The 20,924-nt window shown below is 39.1% G+C and overlaps 1 protein-coding gene across 1 annotated transcript in view; it reads right to left on the minus strand.

The window, feature by feature from the left end:
* Positions 1-381: 381 nt before the first annotated feature.
* DTWD2 (DTW domain containing 2) overlaps positions 382-20,924 on the minus strand; it is a 69,183-nt gene continuing 48,640 nt past the window's right edge. The window contains exons 5-6 of the mRNA XM_062513691.1: positions 2,677-2,805; positions 382-552 (exon numbers count right to left, since the gene is read on the minus strand). Coding sequence (XP_062369675.1) covers positions 382-552; positions 2,677-2,805 — 300 coding nt within the window. The remainder of the gene's footprint in view (positions 553-2,676; positions 2,806-20,924) is intronic.

Genomic DNA, 20,924 nt, shown 5'->3' on the forward strand with positions numbered 1-20,924 from the left:
CCTTACTATTCTATCACATCCATATTCATATTTCTTGTCTCTTTGTACTGATAAAAGCCTCTCCAAAATAAATTCATCCAGTCGTACTGAGGATCATATCTGACACCCAAGTGATAACATAAGTCTAAATTATGTTCAGTTTTCTTCCTCTTCTCAACAGGAAATTAGAATGCTCCTTCATCATCTGAACAAAGGCACCCGGCTTACTGCATGAATTTAAAAGCTTGTCCATTACTGTTTGTCACATTGGTAGATAAACCTAGCCTAAGAAGGGCCTAAAAGTTGTTTTATTACAGTATAGTCAGCTATCTGGATCAAATCCAGATTAATATTCATTTGCTAGGTGCAAATAAATCCCACTGTACAGTCAGTACAGTTTTCTTATATTTTAACATTATTCACCAGAAGCTCCATTCTTCTGAGTTTGCGTTTATTCTTTGGCATGGGCTTGTCATATAAGCCATTTTTGAGAAGATGTTCCTTGCTGTGATGGATCTGGGCACCATGCTGAAGTTGGAAAGAGCATAAAGCTTGAAGAGGATGGAGTATAGTCTGCAAAAATGTGGACAAAAAAACCCCAAGCTTTTAGTAAGGTATTTTAGAGACATCAATTATTACAGTTTTTTTTATTCAATGATTACTTAAAAATGCTAATAAAATGCAATTTGGATTACAAAAGTTGTTAAAATACAACCTTTGGAGACACAAAGGGCACAGCTGAATAGAAGATGTACTGAAAAGAACCACAGAGCAGTCATACACCACCTACGTGGTGCCATCCCTCACTCCTTCCTTGGAACCACTCAATCCTGACTTCAGCCCCAGCCACATTACCATAAGTTATGGCTTTGACTTGACCTTAGCAATGGACTACAATCAATTACTGTAGCTCGGTCAACAAGCTGCAATAAAATAAGTCACAATAACTAAGCTGTTTGTGCTTGCACAAAAACCCCTTGAGGCAGGGTTTTAGAAACAGAGGGGGGACTCAAGATCAAGGCAGCTGGACTGCTATCCTGGAGACTCAACTACATCCATGCTTCTGCCCAGAGGTACTGTGTAGGATTAGTGAAGCTACACAAACCAAATTTACCTCAAGTGGTTCCTAATTGTAGACTCTTCATTTTCTGATTGCCTGACTGAGTCACGGGGGTCCCATATGCAGATGTGTAAAGTAATCACATATGTAACTCCAGCCAGCAGAAGCTGAGATTCTACTGAGAAAAATATGACTCTTAAGAGCACACAGGAAAATCAATTGACATACTGGGTATCAAACCAAGTGCACATTTTTAATATCCATGGCTCTCAATTTCAGTTCACCATATTATATGTTGGCAATAGCACTCAGTTCAGAGACGGTACAAAAAATGCATGGATGTAGCTCTTGGCTACTGCAATGCTTAGAGAAAACAGCAATTTTGTCTTTGAAAAGTAGGCTGGGCCAATTCCCAGTGATAGGCGTGAATCAGAATACAGGACTGATAATTATAGAGATTAACTAAACATGCACTGTAAGACAGAAGTCCTAGTGAAGGACAAGTGAGTCTTCCTAGTGCAACGAAGACAAAGGTAAATATAAAACCCCACATAAATACACTAGTTTGTTGAAAACTGTCTTTACTTGGAGTTCCAATTTCTGAGCCATACTTTCTTGTCCACACATTTTGTCCAAGTATGGGTTTAAATCCAAGTCCTGTAATATTGAGTCTAGTATCACAGAAGTAGACACAGAGGTGGCATACTATATATTATGCCAGCTGCAGGAGCAATTTTTGACCTGGACACCTTGTTAAGTAGGCAAACACTGAGTACAAAAATATTAATTAGCTGATGGAGAGCAGTATGAGCACCCCAGGGTGATGACTAGAATGTAGTGGGTACATGGATGAAAATGGATGAGTTTTAAATCTCTTTTCACAGATCATTCACTACTACATTCTGTTGTATGCAGTTGGAATTGCAGACTTGGCTCTGTGGTGTAAAAGTACTTGTAGGTGTTTTTCAGAGGGCTTATTAAATTGATATTATTAATGTCAGCAACAAAAGATTAAGAAGAACATTTTCTTAATTACCTCCTCCATAATGGACTAGTGGGATCACAATTTACAAGGAAAGGCTAATGTGCAATTAGTAATCTGTGACCTGGGATGAACTTAAACTCAAGAACTATTAAGCCCTGAATTCCTCCAGTGACATATAAGAGTTGTGAGCTGGCTGGTAGGCAGACATAACCCTGTGGGTTACATTCCATAGCTAAGGAGTGCAAGAGATCAGAGGAGCTGACTTTAAAAAGCATTTAATCTTCAAGATAGCTATGAGGGGGTATTCAGACCATATCTGCTGTCTAGCTTTAGGAGAAAACAATTTACTTCATGCAGTAACATACCTTATCTCCTGCTACAAAATGAATTAGGTATTTTAGTAGTTAAAGATCACTTTGTTGTGTTCACTTTTGGAGCACAACACGAAAGAGTCAATGTAATCCCAACACCCTAAAGTTAATAAATGAAAAATGGTATCCATTGCTGCATTCTTGTTATAGTTTGCTATGCAACAAAACTATTACAAATGTCATTAAGATTTTAACTGTCAAGTTTTACATTAATAGCTAAGTACCTTGACTGCCCCTCTATGATACATGAAGGAAAAACTCAGGTATTTAAATTTACATACCTCTTGTATACTCTTATTTTTTTCCAAGATAGAAAGAGCAATAGCTGCACATTCAAGAGTAGACAGACAGGTGTTTGTTGGTTGTGTACGAATTACATATTGACTTGAAATACTGGGTTTTAACTGCACCTGAAAAATAGCAAACTAGTAAAATGAACAGGTCAGGATAGCAAACAAGATACCTATTTTCTACCCCATGCAAAACACATCCCCTTTCCATCTGTATTTAACTGTCTTCTTCCCTTCTTGATGTTTGTCTCCCAATAACCAATGACCTGCTACTGTTCAGTGTAATACACGTGAGTCACCATCACAAACAAAAACTGCACATTTGTTACTGTATGAACATGCAAAGGAAATACAATTTTTTTTGATAGAGAAAGACTGAAATTTTAGCAACTGATTTCAGTTGTCACAGATATGCTATAACAAAAATAGAATTATTCACTTATGCTTTTAAAATTGAACATTCTAAATGCACACACAATCCCATGCAAGGTACAATGGCCATACAGTCATTAACACTTTTTACCTTGGCAAAATATTATTTGTCAAAGTTCTAAATGTAAGACTTCTAGAAACTGTATTTATTCATACAATGTCTTAGGTCACTGACTAGAACTATCTGCTTAACAAAATCATGTCTGAAAATAATTTACTGGCTCTGCCTCAAGTGATAAACACTTTACGCTATCTTACAAATTAAAGGCTTTTTAGGAAAAGTAAATTTAATTCAACCAACAGCTCCAAAAGCTTTTACCAGGTTTTTAAACAGTGGTTGAAACAACGCAGATTTTACACTACTTAACTCTGTGTGAAAATTCTGATATTTTTACTTTATTCCTAATATTTCCATGGTGACATATATCTAAAATGTAATTTTCAAAACAAATAATGTTTTAGCGACATTGTCAGTATTCTTAAACCAGAAATTCTCAGGTCTTTTTCAAAAAACATTGTAGTGCAGTACAAAAAACCCAGATAAATCCTTATAAAAGAGGAAGCTAATTTTCTTATTTTTAAACTCATTCCATCAATTGATTTTTATTTTTCTTCTTGAAAAAACAAGTGGTCCCCATGGCCTACTGTTCCCATTTTGCCTGCTAGAAGTCTTTCACTATTCCTCACTTTATTCAATATTTTCCTCCTTCACTTTCCTCATTTTTCCTTTTATTTGAAATATTTCATTTTCCTTCATCTCTCTTACATGCAATTAACCATTCTTTAAAGTTAATGGTATCTCATTTATAAAAGGAAAACTCCAGAGTGCTGAAGAACCATAAATGAGTAAAATGAAATTCCACTGCCTTATCTATCCCAATTTAATGGAAATTAAAAATAATAATAATAAAAAAGGCAACAAGAAAAGAGCAAAAGGCATTCTGGAAAGGACAAGCAAGTTAGCTATAAAACCTCAATTTACTCAAATATGGTAAAATAGAGAAAAACAAAGCCTTTCTCAATTACCTTCTTCAATTTGGTATATAAAAGCCAGAAGAGAATAAAATTAATTAGGAGAAAAAATTTAGAATCAGTGTATGTAATGAAAAGAAAAAGAAGATAGTATTTTCATTTGTTACTCCTCAAGGTTTTCTTTGATTTTATGCCTTCTCTCTGTGGACGTGTAGAGATCTTCATCACAAAAGAGTAGGAAGTCTAGTTATTTGAAGTATACAGAAATCTATCATGGAAGAAGCTTATGGTCTCCACTTAGAAACTCCTAAATAGGTAGCAGAAAACAGGATAAACATGGTCCATCACTTCTCCAACACGTGTCCCTGAGCAGCAAAGCAGACATATATTAACACTTTTTCTCAAGAGCTGACAGCTACATTCTTCATGGAGCATCTCTCCATAGCTCCATGTCCAGTTTTCAGGCTCAAACCACCTGGTGGAGTACCTGCAGGCCCACTGGCTTCCCCTTCTTTGGACAGTGCCTTAAGGTTTTTTTTACCTAGGAGTTGGGAATAGTTCTGTCTGCTGGTTTCTATGCTTCATTCCTTGGGCCTGATGTTGAAAAGCATTTGAGATAATCAACATTCCAGAGAAAGAAAATTTATCCATGACTGCAAGACAATTTCTATAAAGAAAAGGGGCTTGCACTCTTCCACACAACCATGGAGCCAAAATGTGTGTAACTGCAGCTCTCAAACAACTGACAATGCATAAAAGGGCAACTTTCTAGTACTAATAGCCACAGTAGCAGCAACTAAGTTTCTTTTCTCATGAAAATAAAGAGAAAGGATGGAAACAAGTGTCGTCGTCCATTTTTCTGAAAAATTACATATTCCCTGGGATAAGATAAAAATACCATAGAGAGTGGTAGAGATCAGAGGAACAATACCTTATCAAGACAACTACCAGCTACAGTTTGTCTCTTAAGCTTCTTTCTGCATGAATTTTACCCTACTCTTTAAAGCAGCACAGAATCTAAATGTATGATGCCTAGTCACTTGAAATACAGTCAGGGTAGTCTTTGTCTACTGCAAATTGGACAGACTCACCAAAGTTCCCATCTGAAACTAAGGTACATTTACGGAACCAATAAAACACATAATACTCTACCCACTCAGAGCATAAACTGAATGGTAAAACCAAGCAGAAACAATACAGAAACCCAAACAAATTAGTGTAACTAATAAAGTTCAGACACAGGAAGATATCTTCCTGGAAAAAAAAAAATGCCTAGATATATGAAATATTTACTTGTCCTCAAGACTTGACTGGGTAGGAAGATGACCTCTTTCATTTTGCACCAAGATGTCTAAACTTGAATTGCCTTTTGCGCAGTTAACAACTTCAGATAGTGTGTTGCAACAGTCTAATCCAAGTTTCTGCATTACCTATGTGGATTCTTAATCTGTCACCTGCGTATCTCAAATCCACCTGAACAAGTTTAGTTCAGATTTACAGGAATGTTCTTGTACAGTTAATTTAAACAAAATCACACTGTCTACCTCTTACACCAGACTTCAAAATCTCTGAACGAGTAAACACAAATACTCTGTTTAAGTACATTTCAAAACAACAATTATGATATCTTAGAAGCATTTCTCCATAAAATGATGAATACCACAATACAACCATTTGTTTTTACTTCAAAGTAATTTGCAAATCAATCCACACTTTGGAATAATATCAGTTTCTAACAAAATATAGAAATGAATAGTTGAAAAAACAGCAGACAGTTTAATACTGCACACCAAAATAACTTCAGAAAGAAGATGGACACTATCTCAACCAACCCAAACTAGAGAGGAATTTAGATAAACTGAATGCAATTTCTCACTGCAATTCAGCTAAGACACTGAAATTAGTGCATCCATTCTCTCTAAGTGCAAAGGAGTTTGGGGACTTCGTTTCCAAGCCATCAGAAGTATGAAGCAACACATAAAGTTTCATTTCTGTCTGTAACTCAAGACTCCTGTTTCCAAAAGCCTGAATTTCAGCAACTCTCACAAACTGTTGGCTTATCTGCCAAAGCACCATTCCCTTACCAAATGCTACAGCCTTTGAGCATTTACAAAGGATTTGAATCACAGTAAGAACTGTAACCCTTCAGTGTTTCTTGGGGCAGAGTTTTTCTTCCTGAGTCTTCCTTGGATATGCTTCAGGCAACTGAAGACCCAGCTCATCTTGTTCATCAGTTCAAAATTGATGGAAGGAAAAGTGTTCCATTGATGGGATCAAAGACCTGCTGCTTGAAATTTTAAAAATTTAAGTCAGTAAAGACAAGAAACAGATTTCTGCTTTTATTTTAAATAATAAAACCAGAAGTCTAGCAGAAAGCTCTAAGTGCTCTCCTTAGTTATCCTCTTAATATCTTTCTACCTTTTCTATGCTGATTTCCTCATCATTACTCTTACCAGCTGTATTCTTACCAGCTTTACTCTCCAAACAGAAATCAACATTATGCAAAATTATACTTGGAAAATAATGCATCACCAAGAACTCAAAAAAAGTTAGCATATCTGTCTCACAGGACACATTAAACAATCCTTGCTTGTTCTGTTTTCTGCAATAACACTACAGGCATCTCAAAACAGGCAGAGGCATAATATATTTTTCTGCAGTTTCTACAAAAGACTTAAGATCACTTCCTCTTTATGTTGATAGTGTCTTTTGAAAATCTGAATGTCAGCTTGGGAATTCATTTGCTTAAATTTTCAAGAATTAAGGAAGAAAGTACCATCTGTCCTCCTGCTTAACACAGGCACTAGTTATTGGTCATATATTCTACTTCTTTAATAAACACCTTTCAGAAAAATAATTGACTATTTCTTTAAACTAACTCAAAGGGCACAAAAAAAAAAATCTAAGAGTACAACCACATCCTGCTGTCTTGCTCATCCTTCTAGAAGCTAAGAAAAAAATTGCTTTTAAGGTGCTTAAGGCAGTAAGAGCATTCTCTGGAAGCTACTGCAGAAGCAACCTCAGACAGAACATAGGTGACAGGCATGGGAAGATCTTTCACTCAGCATCCAGTTTGCACAAGCACCTTTTACCTATAAGCCAAAACAGTTTTCTGTACTTACAGAAATCTCATGCAGTTAAGTAAAATCACCTTTGCGCCAGAGAAGACAGGCTGAGTAAATTTAGTCTCAGCATGCTACTGAAATTTAAATCAAGAATATAAATAAGTTATCTTGTTCAAAACCTTGGCTTTAATTTAAAGTGACAGCTTAAGAGCACTCTCTTTCTAAAATACTGGGGGGAATAACTGTCATGCAACTGTCACAAATGGACAGCCTGAAAAAGTAAATACCTGTCAGAAAACCCATGGTCCATGAGGGCATGACATTAAAGACTTTGATGACTGGAAAAAGGGAAACATAAACCCCATTTTTGAAAAAATAAGAAGCATAGGATCTAGGGATCTGCAGAGTAGTCTCATCTCTCGGCCAAGCAAGCTTATGAAGCTGATTCTCCTGGAAATCATGCTAACGTACGTGGAAAACAAAGAGGTGATTGGAAGGAGCTAGCATGGCTTTACAGACAGGAAGTCTTGCCTTCTGTGATGGAGCTACAGCACTGGTGGACAAGGGCAGAGCAATTGACACAGTCTACCCATGCTTATGCAATGCTCTGGATACTGTTTCACATTATATCTTGTTTCTGAATTGGAGAGAGGTGAGTTTGATGGATCGACCACCACCTGGTGGATAAACTGCCTAGATGGCATGGAAAGAGTTGTGGTAAAGAGCTCCTTGTCCACATGGAGACTTGTGGGTCAGTGCTGGGATTGATACTGGGACTGATACTGTGCAACACCTTTGTTGGTGACAGGGATGGTTGGCATCAAGAGTACACTCAGCAGGCTCCCTGATGACTCCCAGCTGTGTGGGGCAGGGACATGCCAGATGGAAGGGATGCCAGCCACAGAGACCTTGGACAGGCTTGAAAAGTGGGACTGAGTGAACATCAAGTTCAACAATATACAAGTGCAGGATCCCACACCCAGGTCACAGCAATCCCAGTCACACCCACACAGGTTGGGCAGAAAAGTGACTGAGAGCAGCCCTGTGGGACAAGACTTGGGGATGGTTGATGGAAAACTCCACATGAGCCAGCAGTGTGCACTCACAGCCCACAGTGCCAACTGAGTCCTGGGCTGCACCAAAAGCAGCGTGGCCAGCAGGGCAAGGGAGGGGATTCTGTCCCTCTGCTCTGTTCTGCTCTGGTGAGACCCCATTGCAGACCCCACCCTTCCTGAAGGGCTGGCATCCCTTTGCCTCTGGCATGTCCCTGCCCCACACAGTCTGGTGTCATCAAAGAGATTGTTGAAGGTGCTCTTCATGCCTCTGTCTCCGGCATGGTTAAACAGTATAGGCCCCAGTACCGACCCCAAGGGACATGTATAATCCCCTTTATTTCTTGCACGAATATTTCCAAGTACAAGAAGGGTTAAAAAAAAAAAAAAAAAAAAAAAAAAGCTCCAACACCAACCACAGGTGTCCTGGTTTGAAAGACAGGTATTTACTAAGAAAGCCAGAAGCCTCCCTTCGAACTCCCTTCAAAGTGAAGAGTGTGATCCCTCCTCCCTACAAATTATTATAATTTTGGAATTAAGGGAGCACTAAGGTGAAGATAAGGGGGTAGGAATAACAGTTCTTTACTAATATATCTAACAAGACAAACAAACAAGAACAACAACAGCTATGAAATTAGCCACAAACAGAACAGTAACTCAGTCCCAGTCCCTTTCTGGCTGCAGGCACCTTTTCCCTGAGCTGCAGTTCCTGGTGCTGGGGGCAGGCAGGTCCCACAGAGCTGCAGGAGGGCTGGGGGTGATGGCAGCGCTGTCCCAGGGGGAGAGAGAGATGGAGAGAGCCCTCCGCTCACGGTGTTAGTCCTGGTGCTCAGCAGAGTGCTGGATGGTGGCAGGTTACAGCCAGAAGGCAGCAGGGCAGGGTCCCACAGCAGTGAGGATGGCTCCCGGTGCTGGGATGGCAGGGATGGGGCTGAGGCTGCGATCGTCCTTCTCGTCTGAACTCCACAGGGTAAATGGGCCGAGCCAGAGCCTTCTGTCTGCTCTTCTGGATGTTTGGATATCGAGGGGTTTCCCTCTTCCCTCCCCTCCCCTTTCCCCTTGTCACTAGGACCTAATCAACAGGTATCTTAGTGTGACAACAGGGAAAATACCACAGAGGGAAAAAGGGGAAAAAAAAACAACCCCCAAAACCAGGTAACTTAAATAACGTCCAAGTGCAGACAAGCTGTAGTTCTAACCCAAAAGGAACTGTTTCAACTCCAAACGAATACACCATGAGGCAGATCCACATGTCCAAAAAACTAAGAGCTAACAGATAGTTAAAGTGTAAGGAAAGGAAAACCCTCATAGGTGAGATATTACAGAAGACAGGACTGACTTAGTAATATCTGGACTACGTATTGTGCAAAAAATAATTGAAATACCATCTGGTTATGGTCTTGGTTACTGAAATTGCATGACTTGACCTATAACAAAGGAATTAAAAAATTTAATACTGCCATTAAATTATCGAAAAATAATTGTCTTTAAGTACAAGTCATATAGCCTATTCATGTCACTTTGTAAAGTGACTATGCATTTCCAATTAGTTTCCAGGCATTGTATTTTTTTGGTATTTAGAGAAGAAAAAATCTAGAAATTACTTCTGGTAATATCTCTCTTGCTCCACTTACATTTAAAAAATTAATGTCAGCCAACATTTCAATATTTTATGCAGCACTATTCTTTTAATACTTAATGAAACAGGAAAGCACTGCAACCAAATTCAGTCAGTGAGCAGAGTATAAATGTAGACAATGGGGTCACAAAATTAAGATAGAAAAATTAATTACGTGTATTGCCACAGCTATTTAATTACCTATTTATTTACAATTACCTGCAAATATCAGAAAATTTTAAATGAAAATTAAATACTTCTGTGTCAAAATGTAGCATCAATGCAATAACACTGTTCTTTGGAACCTTTGGAAACCTTATTTTTGCTTTGTGTAATTTCTTGTTTTCTCACTGTATGTGAATAGCAGTAGGCACTTCCTTGAACAGGTGAAAAGAAGCGGAAGAAGCTCCTGAGAATAATTTAGGCAAGGGTAGAAGGGAACATGAAAAGAAAGAGTAAAAGAATAAAAAAGTCTTCCATTAATCTACCTATTTGAAAGGAAATTCAATCAAAATTAAATATATTTTGAGTTTACTTTTTACAAGATGATCATATCCCATGAGAATATCAGCATGGGTACAACAGTACAAAATGTGCAAATGATCCTGAATTGTTCTAGCACAGTAATTATGAAAGAAAAGGGAAAAAAATAAAAGCAAAGCTTCTGCCTAAGTGTGAGAAGCCAGTTCAGTTTTGCTATGCCTCAACAGTGGTTGTCAGAGGCATGTGGAGGAGAGGTTGCCCATATGCCATGTTCAGGAGGTAGCTGGAAGAAGATGGAGGAAAGCCTTGTCTCTGGGGAGACTTCGCATGGCGCCATTTCATTTCTAATATGGGACAGGCAGCCAGCAGGGGAACACCGCAGACACTGTACTGCAGAGACACTATGCAGTCAGATGGCAAAAGGTCTCTTCTCTACCACTGGACTGCAGCGGAATGAATGCTGGACTGAGCCAGTGGTGTCCTGTCAGCAGGTGGACTTGGGGAGGAGCGAGTGGCATGAAAAGTAACCGCACCAGAAGCTCTGAGGGGCTATTCTGTCCTTTGCCTTTTGACTGGGGAATTTTTGAACTTGTTTTTTTAGTGTGGACTTTTGGCTTGGGGCTGTGCTTTTGCTTTTGAGGTTTGGTGATTCGAGAGGCTTTTCTGAGATTTGCTTTTTGAGACTTGCTTGTCAAAACTTGCTTTTAAGTTGGGCCTTATTGAGTCTTACACTTTTGCCCTGGGCTCAGCCTGCCTTTTGGCTCTCCTGCCCTCACTGGCTCTTGTTCGCTCTCACATCTGCCCTGCTCCCTGTGTCCCTGACCAACACCCAGCCTGCTCCACCTCTGTGTCCCTGCCTGAGCCACCTGCGTCCAGCCCTGCCTGCCTCTGAGCCCCCCAACCACCGTGATCCTCACTGCCACCCCGTCCTGGCCTTTCTGCCCGAGTGCCCCTCACCTTGTGTCCGGTCACCACAGAGCTGTGCACAGTCAGGCAGCATGAGCAGCCCCTGCCTCATGGACATGGACTGCACTACCCGACCTCTGCTGGTAATGCCCTCTTTTCCCTTCTCTCTCCTCTCCCTCTATCCCATTTTTCTTCCTCTTCCTCTCTCTTCTCTATCCCTCTTTGGTAGACAACTCCTTGCTCTCTCATTACCAATAAATGGTTCTCAGATGCAATATTTGCCTCGTTTGGTTTAATTTTGTTCCTGACCATCCATTATTAAAAGAACTCCTTGTAGTTCCCCACAATGGAACACAACACCAAGAATAAAGAAGTATACACTTCTGACATCTGGCAAATCACCTCACACCTTTCAGTCACAAAGAAACTGTCACTGTTTCGAGAGGTAATAAATATGTGCTTATGACCAGAAAAATGTCAATGACCAATGTCATTCAAATTAACCTAAATGTTAGAAGGTCAAAATGCTGTTGATTGCTCAGCATCATATCTCAACTTGGCCTGCAGTCTTGACCCAAAATAAATCCCAGTTCTCTCCCTTTGATCTCACTTTTCTCAAACAGCAAGTTCTGACAGTACTAACAAAACATTTTGTTGTGTAGAGTTCAAAATTTTTTTTTAATGTTTTGGTTGTAATAAGACAGCAGCAAAAAACTGAACACGTGAAACATTTCACAATATATAACAACTGTTAATGATTATGAGCATCTTACAAGTCATCATACACAGGTTATGAGCTACTTAATGAAAAGTTTTCTTGCTACACCAAAAATTGCACAATTGGAAAAAAAACAATATAATGCACAAACAAAAATGTACTATCAACTCACACAGCCTCCTTTACTCTAAGGATAACTGGGCTGTCCTGTGGGATTATTAGTAAAATCACCAGTGTCATGCACCAGTAGATAAGAAATGTGTTTGGAACAAGTCAGTGAAAATGCAGTATATTTCTTCCATGAATATGGATGGATGGTTGAATGTATATTTTCCAGGACCAGCCTTAATACAGTTTTCCCTGCTGCAATCATTGTGGCTAGCCTTTGTTGCCTTGGGTTCTGATTTGCCTCCTGCTCACCTGCACTCTTTATTCATGATCATACTTCTTTCCCAAGCAGAATTGAAATTAACATTGTTCATTTAATTAGGTTCTATGGCAAAATTTCTCTCATGCAAATTGCAAACTGTAACAAATAAAAAGAGAGGAAAGCATAAAGATAAAAAGGGACTGTACAAAATTAATTTATTACTTGGCACTATTTATTATTTGGCCCTCATAAAGTCACTTCCTGATGTCTCTTAACTGTGGAGATGAGAAAAAGTATTTTTCTCTGCATCTCCTGAGCTCAGTGAATGGGAGATTTTATAAAATTAATTCAGAGAGCAATCAGAATAAGAGTGAACTAAGACAGAAACAGATAACAGTAGTGACTCTCGATGGTTTGCTTTTTCTTCTATTCTGGGTATTTTCTGTGTGAAGATGAACGAATGGTTTTATATTTCTGCTTCTACATTAATTGTAGTCCACTCTCATGGTGTTAAGACAGTTGGCTATACAACATAAACTGTATTATATTTGTGTCTGTGACCATTAGAAGGAAGTTTTAACTTACTCTAGAAGGAATTTATCAAAATGGCTGATTACACTTTAGGATAACTGCTTGTTCCATCAATGAAATTCTTCTGATTGTGGAACATGCTTTCAGAAACAAAGTTTCAATCTTCTAGGCTTGAAAACGATAAATTCCCAAAAAAAAGTTTCACTATCTGAATATACCAGAGAACTAGACCAGGACTAGACCACATACTCCACTTATTGTTAAAAAGCATCATGCAACTATTCAATGAACCTCAAACCATTACAGTTTCTCCACCAACTCATTTATGACTTTACCTATCATCAACAGAAAAACAAGAAAAAATAAATTCAGCATTTGCTCAGTGATGCATGGTGCATAGCTAACCAAATTAAATTATGCATTAATTTTGTATTGATAGTTCTGGTATCACTGCAAGTCAAATTGCTGATAGAAGACCTTACAGCCAACTACAATTCAGTGTCCTTCACCTTTTGACTTTAGCATTTCTGCTAAATCACATCTGCCATACAATTTGCTTTAAACCAGGTGGCAATTTTTGACTTCCTGTCTAGCATTTTACCCTTCTGTGGAAACCCACTGGACTCTCCTACCTACTAACTCCAGTAGCACCGTCTCATTTGAAAAGCAGGTGCACCTCTAGAGGAATTGGGGTTTTCTAACTTCTTTTCTTTTAAATAAAAAGAGTGGCAAGAGATTGTACCTTTCCATATTCCATGAGCAGCTTCTTTCTTTCTTTCTTAGTGCTCAATGAAGTCCTGAGAACAGCTGGCATATCCCTTCACTGATTCCTATAGAAGAGGGTTAAGAATGTTCTCCTGAAGGATCCCTATGATGACAGAGTTTCAACCAAGCTGCTTGATAGGACTTACTCTCAGGCATCCCATACCATCTGCAAACCCATGCTCACCCAGAAGAGGCAACATGGAAACCACAAACACAATCCAATAAATGCTACTCACTTTGCACAGCATGAAGTTTTGACATGAGCAACAAGGTAAGTCAGCAAAGAATTCTTGAAACAGATGTTGATGTGACTGACTCTGGTGAAAGATCAAAACTCTGGAATCTCAAAGACCAGTTTGTGTTGACAACTACTCAGGGATATTACAAGATGGTCAGTGAACAGCTGAAAAGAAACAGAAATGCCTAAGTGTTTCATAAATATTTAATCCCACTATCTTCCAAACTGTAAGATTTGGGCTGCATTTCTCAGAAGGTGAGAATAAGAAAAGCTCCCCCTGCCTGACAAATTGCTGAAGTTCTCTTCCATTGACTGGAGTTCTAGACAGCATATAACTTTGACATTTCAAATTTACAGGGCCTTTTTAGAAGACAGCACATCAACTATGATGTGGCAGCCATGCTTTTAATTAACCAGTTATGAGGTCAAAGACCACAGTTTCTGTCATCGGTAACAGCTTTTGTACACTTTTCCTTTGTACTGAAGACAGTGAAGCATTTTGAGGGGGGTTTTGTAGTACTATGGTACTTTAAATTAACAGTAAGGGTTCTTAACAACCCGATTACATTGTTTGCAAATAGATCTATGTTTAGCAGACTGTACCCATTTTATGCAGAGAGAGAGAATGTCACAAAAAGGTCAGACAGAAGGGAGTAAATAAAGTCAGCAGGAATGACCCTTTGACAAATGCAGTGCCAAGTAAGAAAATTTGTGTGGTACCTTGAAACTTTGCAGTTTATTGCCACCAACAAGTTTATAAATCACCCTGAAAGTCTTGCCTTAAAACCAATATGTTTACCTTTAATAGGTGGCAAATGTACAACCTATTTTAACAGCTTTATGATGATGCATTTGACCACAGGACTCCTAGGATCTCATTTAAGTATGAGCAAACAGCTTAAAAAAATGTTTAAGAAAGAAAGCATATCGCAGCATTTACCTCACCTACTAGCAGATCACATTTTTTTTCTAGTTCATTTCAAACCCATCAAACTGTGCAATGAAGAAAACTTAAATTCAACTGGAAAAATGGGGAAAACTGAATTTAAGAGAACGTTTAACTACCCTGAGCAAAATTTGGCTATCATATCTGAGCTGAAAGCCCACCATACATAGGAAGACATAAAAACCTCGGGTTTATTTATTTATTTATTTTCATAGAATCATAGAATAGATTCATTTGAAGGGACTTTTTAAGGGTCATTTAGTCCAGCCCCCACCACATGGCCTTGTTCAACTTCATGAGGCATCCACAGGTTCTCTTCTTGAGCTCCAGGTCCCTCTGAATGACATCACATCATTCAGGAGTGACATCCCACCACTCAGGAGTCATCTGCAAATTTTCTGTGGGTGCACTTGACCCCTTTGTCTGTGTCACGACTGAAAGATATTAAATAACACCACTCCCAGTAGAGACCACTCAGGGCACCACTTGTCACTGATTCCCATTAGAACACTAAGCCATTGACCCTCACTGAGCCACTACCCTCTGATAGTGACTGTTCACCCACATCCTCATCCATTAGTCTACCTACCTAATTCATCTCTCTCCAATTTAGAAAAAAGGATGTTGTAGGGGACCCTGTCAAAAGCTTTACTGGAGTCCAGAGAGATGACACCTGCAGCCCTTTGCTTGTCCACTGATGTAGCTCCTTCATTGTAGAAAGGGTTGTAATTAGATGATTTTTAAGGTCCCTTCCAACCCAAACCATCCTACGGTTCTACAATTTGCAAGAGAAATTTCTGTATACACTACATAAGACCATAAACTAATTGCCAAGGCAGTAAAAAGCAAGTAAGGTGAGCTGCAATGAGCTCAGCTCCAAATAAATGCTGGAGAGGATATTCAAGAGACTGGGTGCATTGCTGGCTGGAACATTTCAGGAACATGAAAGGGCAGGTTGGGCCTTGCCTTTGGTGAGGCAATGCCTTGCAGTGCACAAAACACCCCATGCTTGTATCCCAGACCTACAGTGGCCACCAGTCCCTGGCACAACACAGGCAATACTCCATGTCTGCCCCTGAAGCCCCAGTCTTGCACCAGCGCAGCCAGATGAGAGAAATCCCACCAGGGGAAAGTGTGTAGGAAAGCCAAAGGGTAATTTAGCCAGGACACGAGGCAAGCACAGGTCTTGACGCTACTTCCTGTTGGACTTCTGATCAGCTGAATACCACTGGAACCAGAAGGGTTCTTTATAACAGCTTTTCTGCCTTTCTCTCTTCCTTCTAATTTCCTCTTCCTGGAGTTTTGAGAAACTTAAGACTGGACAGGCTTGGAGCCTGTTAAGTTGAATGGGGCATCAAGATAATGCTTTCTGAAGTGTTTTATGTTGATTGTATGTTGTTAAACTTTTGTCAGAGTTCTCTGCTTTTCTGAAGTTGTCATTAAAGTGGTTTTTTTGCTGCTTGCGGATATCTTGCCAGCAATATCTCCCATGCGTCTAACTCTGAATACGTGAAAAACTGTAAGCGCCTTTAAGAGGTTTGTCAAGCCATTTTTGGGGGGCTTTGCAGGTATTACTTCACATGTGATGGAAGTAAATCTACAAAGACTGCACATTAAGAGAGTTGTCATCATATTTGATTACTACTACTAAACAGAAAGTCAACAAATTGGGATCCCACTTCCAACTAACAATTTTTAAAATTCCTGTACTGGACCAACAAACAGTTTTTCAATTTGTATTATTAGAAAAAGTATTCAAGGTGTATTTGGCACAAAGATTTCAAAGCAGAAAAAAAATCTCATCATCAATGGTATTGCCTAAGTGCATGACAATTTAACAATTCAAAATCTGGTTCAGGATTTGAAATATTGTCTTCCGTGTATGAAAAGTCTAAAATGTACACAGATAATGTAACTAGATGCCTGAGTTCTCTTCTAGTCGTTTGTGAATTTTTGTGCACTTTTTTTAATAGGCTTGAAAGGGACTGCATGCATTCAAGCAAGCAGATGTGCATCTAACTCTTGGGCACTGAACTGAGGTTTTCATCAAATTTATTATTATAATCTCAAAATCTCATTGCTGACAAGTACATTTCCCTGTTAAGAGATTAAAACAAAATCTTCTTTTTAAAATGCATTCATTAACATTTATCTACAGTAAATTTTCTGTGCTGTATTAATGTCCAGTTACTGAACTTCACACTCCTTATACAACTCTCCATAGAGTTATCCCTACCACTTTGTATAACTTAACGTCATGATGACATTTTGTCACTTAACTAGTATATCTTTAGTATTTCTTCAGAATATGCTGAACAACATTGACTCATTGCAGACTCCACTAAAAATTTCTCTATAAAACATAAAATAAAATTACAATCACTATGAAAACAGACCAGTTCCTGATGGATGCCTTTTTTAGCATTTTTTATACAAGACAGCATTTCTTCGTACAACACAGTTCTACTGAGGGTGTTTGGTGAGCAATCTGCAAAAAGTGACTTCTGCACACTGCTTCAGTCAGATTGCTTCTGAAAGAGCCATGAAGCAGGTGGCTAAATAGCTTCTAAACTTGTAAGATATGTCACCTGTTTTCAACAATTGCACTGAGCTAGACCAGTACTGCTGGTCTAGCAACACTGGCTCCAAATCCTATTCTTAATCAGATTTTCCACTAAATTATTTGGTACAGGTATTACTGCAGTGTACCTAAGTATGTGAAAGTATAAGCAGAAACACAGACAACAGTATGCAGTACTCATGCAATAATCAGGGACTGTGATAATCTTGCACTGTGATGTTAAGACTTTCTGAGTCTTCACTGTTGACTGTCTAAGAAGCCAGATACATGACTGTACTCAGAAAACTGACAATCCTAGAGCTGAACATTAAAATTTTTTCACCAGAAGATCATGCTCTATACTTTATCCTTATTTCAAGAACTTCCTTTGAATCAATTGTCCTGGAAGTTTAGAGCATTGGATTAGTAACTTTTCTTCCTAAGAAAAGTCATGCATAACCTTATATACACATCATGCAGACTAACACACAGGAGATTACTACTCTTCTAATGCAGATAGGTGAAGAGATCAACAGATATGTGAATATATCAACAAAATTGTAACTACAGTTTTAAACTACCTGGCCCTCACTAAAAATGCTCATATAGAAAGCCTACTTTGCAGGCTTTGAAATAATCATTTGAAATAATTTCTGACTATTAAAGGTTGTTTTTCTATAAGGGTTACTGTAAATAGATGCTCTTGATAAAACGCTCTAGCCTCCAATCTCTAAATGTTCACTAAAATGATGGTATAGACAGTGTTTGACAAAACCTCTGAATAATAATCAATATACAAATGTATGTTTTTTATGCCCCATTCCTGATTGTCTAAAATTGATTTTTTCTTGACTGCTGGCTAGATTGATGCTGATGTCTCAGCTTAAAATTAGAGGGAAATACAGTTGTCTTTCCACATTCACTTAGAACTATTTACTGGTACCTGAATACCAGAATATTAATTTTTCTCCCCACCCCTCAAAATTCTCAAAATAAAATGTGATGACACTGTGGTGGTGAGAGCTGCTCCGGAACATGGGCAGGGACAGTCCCCTTGGCATCAGCATGGCATGGTGCAGCTCCCAGTGCCACTGCTGCTCAGTCTCACCACACACACTGATATGCACTACTCTTGACCCAAAACTCCCCTCCTCTGAGGAGGGAGCACATGAGGTACCAGAAAAAAAACAGGATCCAAGAGGTGCAAAACTTCTTCTGAACCCCAAATCAGAGCCAGTGAGCCCTGAAGGGCACTGAGCCATGGGTGAATCACTGCCAGCAGAGCAGAGAAGGCAGGGGGAGGATTCTATTGCACCCTCCCAAGGAATGAGCGAGATGACATGACAGGTGAGCAAGGACAGATGTATGCCAGCAGGATCCATGGACATGGCCTCACACAGAAAACAGCACAGTACCCCTGGGACAAGCAAGGATCTTGGAGGTCCAGGGGTCCAGGACGCAAACACATACTACAAGAAAGGGTTTCAAAGCCTTAACGACAAGACGACCACTCTCCCTTTCAGTGGACAGAGGGGGCTCAGTGCAAACCCTGTCAAAGCATCAGAACCATCATGTGCTTCCTCAGGTCCCACCACAATTAGCCCTGGAACCCAGCTCTGCCTCAATGCCACAGCAAGACAACCTCAAACCACCCCAAAAGTGAGGAAGCAAGGAGCCGCAGGCCAAGCAGGGACTCTCCTGTCCAGATCTGGCTGCACCTTGGGCACAAAGCCACAAGACCAGGAAGATGGCAAAAATAATATGAAAGAAGTAAACCCCACTATCCAGAAAGTACCTGTAAACTTTTTCTCTTTATCTCTCATCCCTACCAAAAAACAGCCAACAAAGCCAACAACCAACTGCATAGCACTTTCCAATACTTTTAAGGGATGGATATTTATTTTCTACAATTATCCAGCATAAGCATGATGACCTAAAGCTTTTCACTGTGTTTTTAAAAAAGGAAAGCAATATGAAGTGACAGAAACAATTCATTTAGGTTTGGGATAGCAGATTCCTGGATTTACAACAGTGATCCAGAAATACTTATCCATAAATAAAAATTATTTCTGTATTATCTACTTCTGATAAAACAGTAAGCACCTGTGATAAGATTGTCTACTTTTTATATATGTGGATTTTGGGCTTTTTCAATTTGCACTTGGTGCTGAAGGAGTAGAAGGCCAAAAGTGGGAGTTTAATCATCTCTTCCCACTATGATGTGCTTATCTCCTTATGAACGAAGTAGCTTCACCCACAGTGGCCTGTGATTGCTTCACACAATACACCACCACATGGACTGTGCCAAATGGCTAGCTCTTCTCTCAAACTAATTGCATCAACTCCTCCAAGGTAACTGAATCCCTTCTCTATATCCCCTCTGCAACAGCAGCTGCTGCACGAAAGCCTGCAGTTTGTGACTTCTTTTTCAGCTGTCGCTATGCAAAACATCCTGGGATAATATGCTTCTCCAGAAAGTGCCAGTTCATGGAGTATCCTATGTAATCAATGTAATAATCATATTAAAGACTATTAAAGTCATATGAGGAGCAGTTGAGGAAGCTGGGGGTGTTTAGCCTGGAGAAGAGGCAGCTCAGGAGAGACCTTATCACTGTCTACAACTCCCTGAAAGGAGATTGTAGCCAAGTGGGGCTCAGTTTCTTCTCTCACACAATTAAAATTAGGACAAGAGGACAGAGGCTTAAGCTGCACTCGGGAAGGTTTAGGCTGAACATTAGGAGGAATTTTTTTTTACAGAAAGGATAATTGGACACTGGGATGGGCTGCTCAGAGAGGTAGTGGAGTCACTGTCCCTTTTCACCTGAAGGTGTAAAGACTTTTAAGAAAATACTGGATGTGGTGCTTGGTATCAGTGCCACCAAGTTGACAAAGTGGTTTCTGTACTAGGTTGGACTTGATGACCTCAAAGGAATTTTCCAATCTAGTTGATTCTATGATTCTGTAAAGTTACCTTAAGCCCAGTGCCTCGTACATTTTTGCAATGAAGTTTGTCCAAGCTCATGCTTTGTGATTTATGAAAAAAAAATCCAGACAATTATTCTGACAATCAAGATCAAGACATAAATTGACATCTTTCTGATATAGTGAAATATGTTATATTCACAATATAGTTTTTCTCTGGGACTTTCTGGAAGAGCACAATTTAAGTTTCTTTTAACATTTTTTTCAAAGAAAAATGCTGTGCTGACTGAGCTAACTGAGCTGTTAATTAAAAGAGCTTTCATTGGAGATCTCAAGATTTTAACACTAATTTAAAACAACAGTGAAGTTATTAAAATATCCCACAGTACCTTGAAAATCATTCAACATAGCAGTTTGTATTACCCAAAATCAGCAAAGCTGTAAAGTAATACAATTAAATATTCCTTTCAATGCCTTCAATCTATTGTGTCCTTGTAGTAGATCTTGCAATTAAGAATTGCTAACCTCTTCATTACTAAAATAGCTCTTTTCCACTGCTGGAATATTGATTAAAAGCTCAAATCACTATTTATTGAATAATTCTAGTTTATTTTTGTATTACAGATAATGCCCACAGGTATCCAATCCTCTTCACCTTTAA

Source organism: Cinclus cinclus, chromosome Z, assembly GCF_963662255.1.
Source record: "Cinclus cinclus chromosome Z, bCinCin1.1, whole genome shotgun sequence".
Classification (NCBI taxonomy): domain Eukaryota; kingdom Metazoa; phylum Chordata; class Aves; order Passeriformes; family Cinclidae; genus Cinclus; species Cinclus cinclus.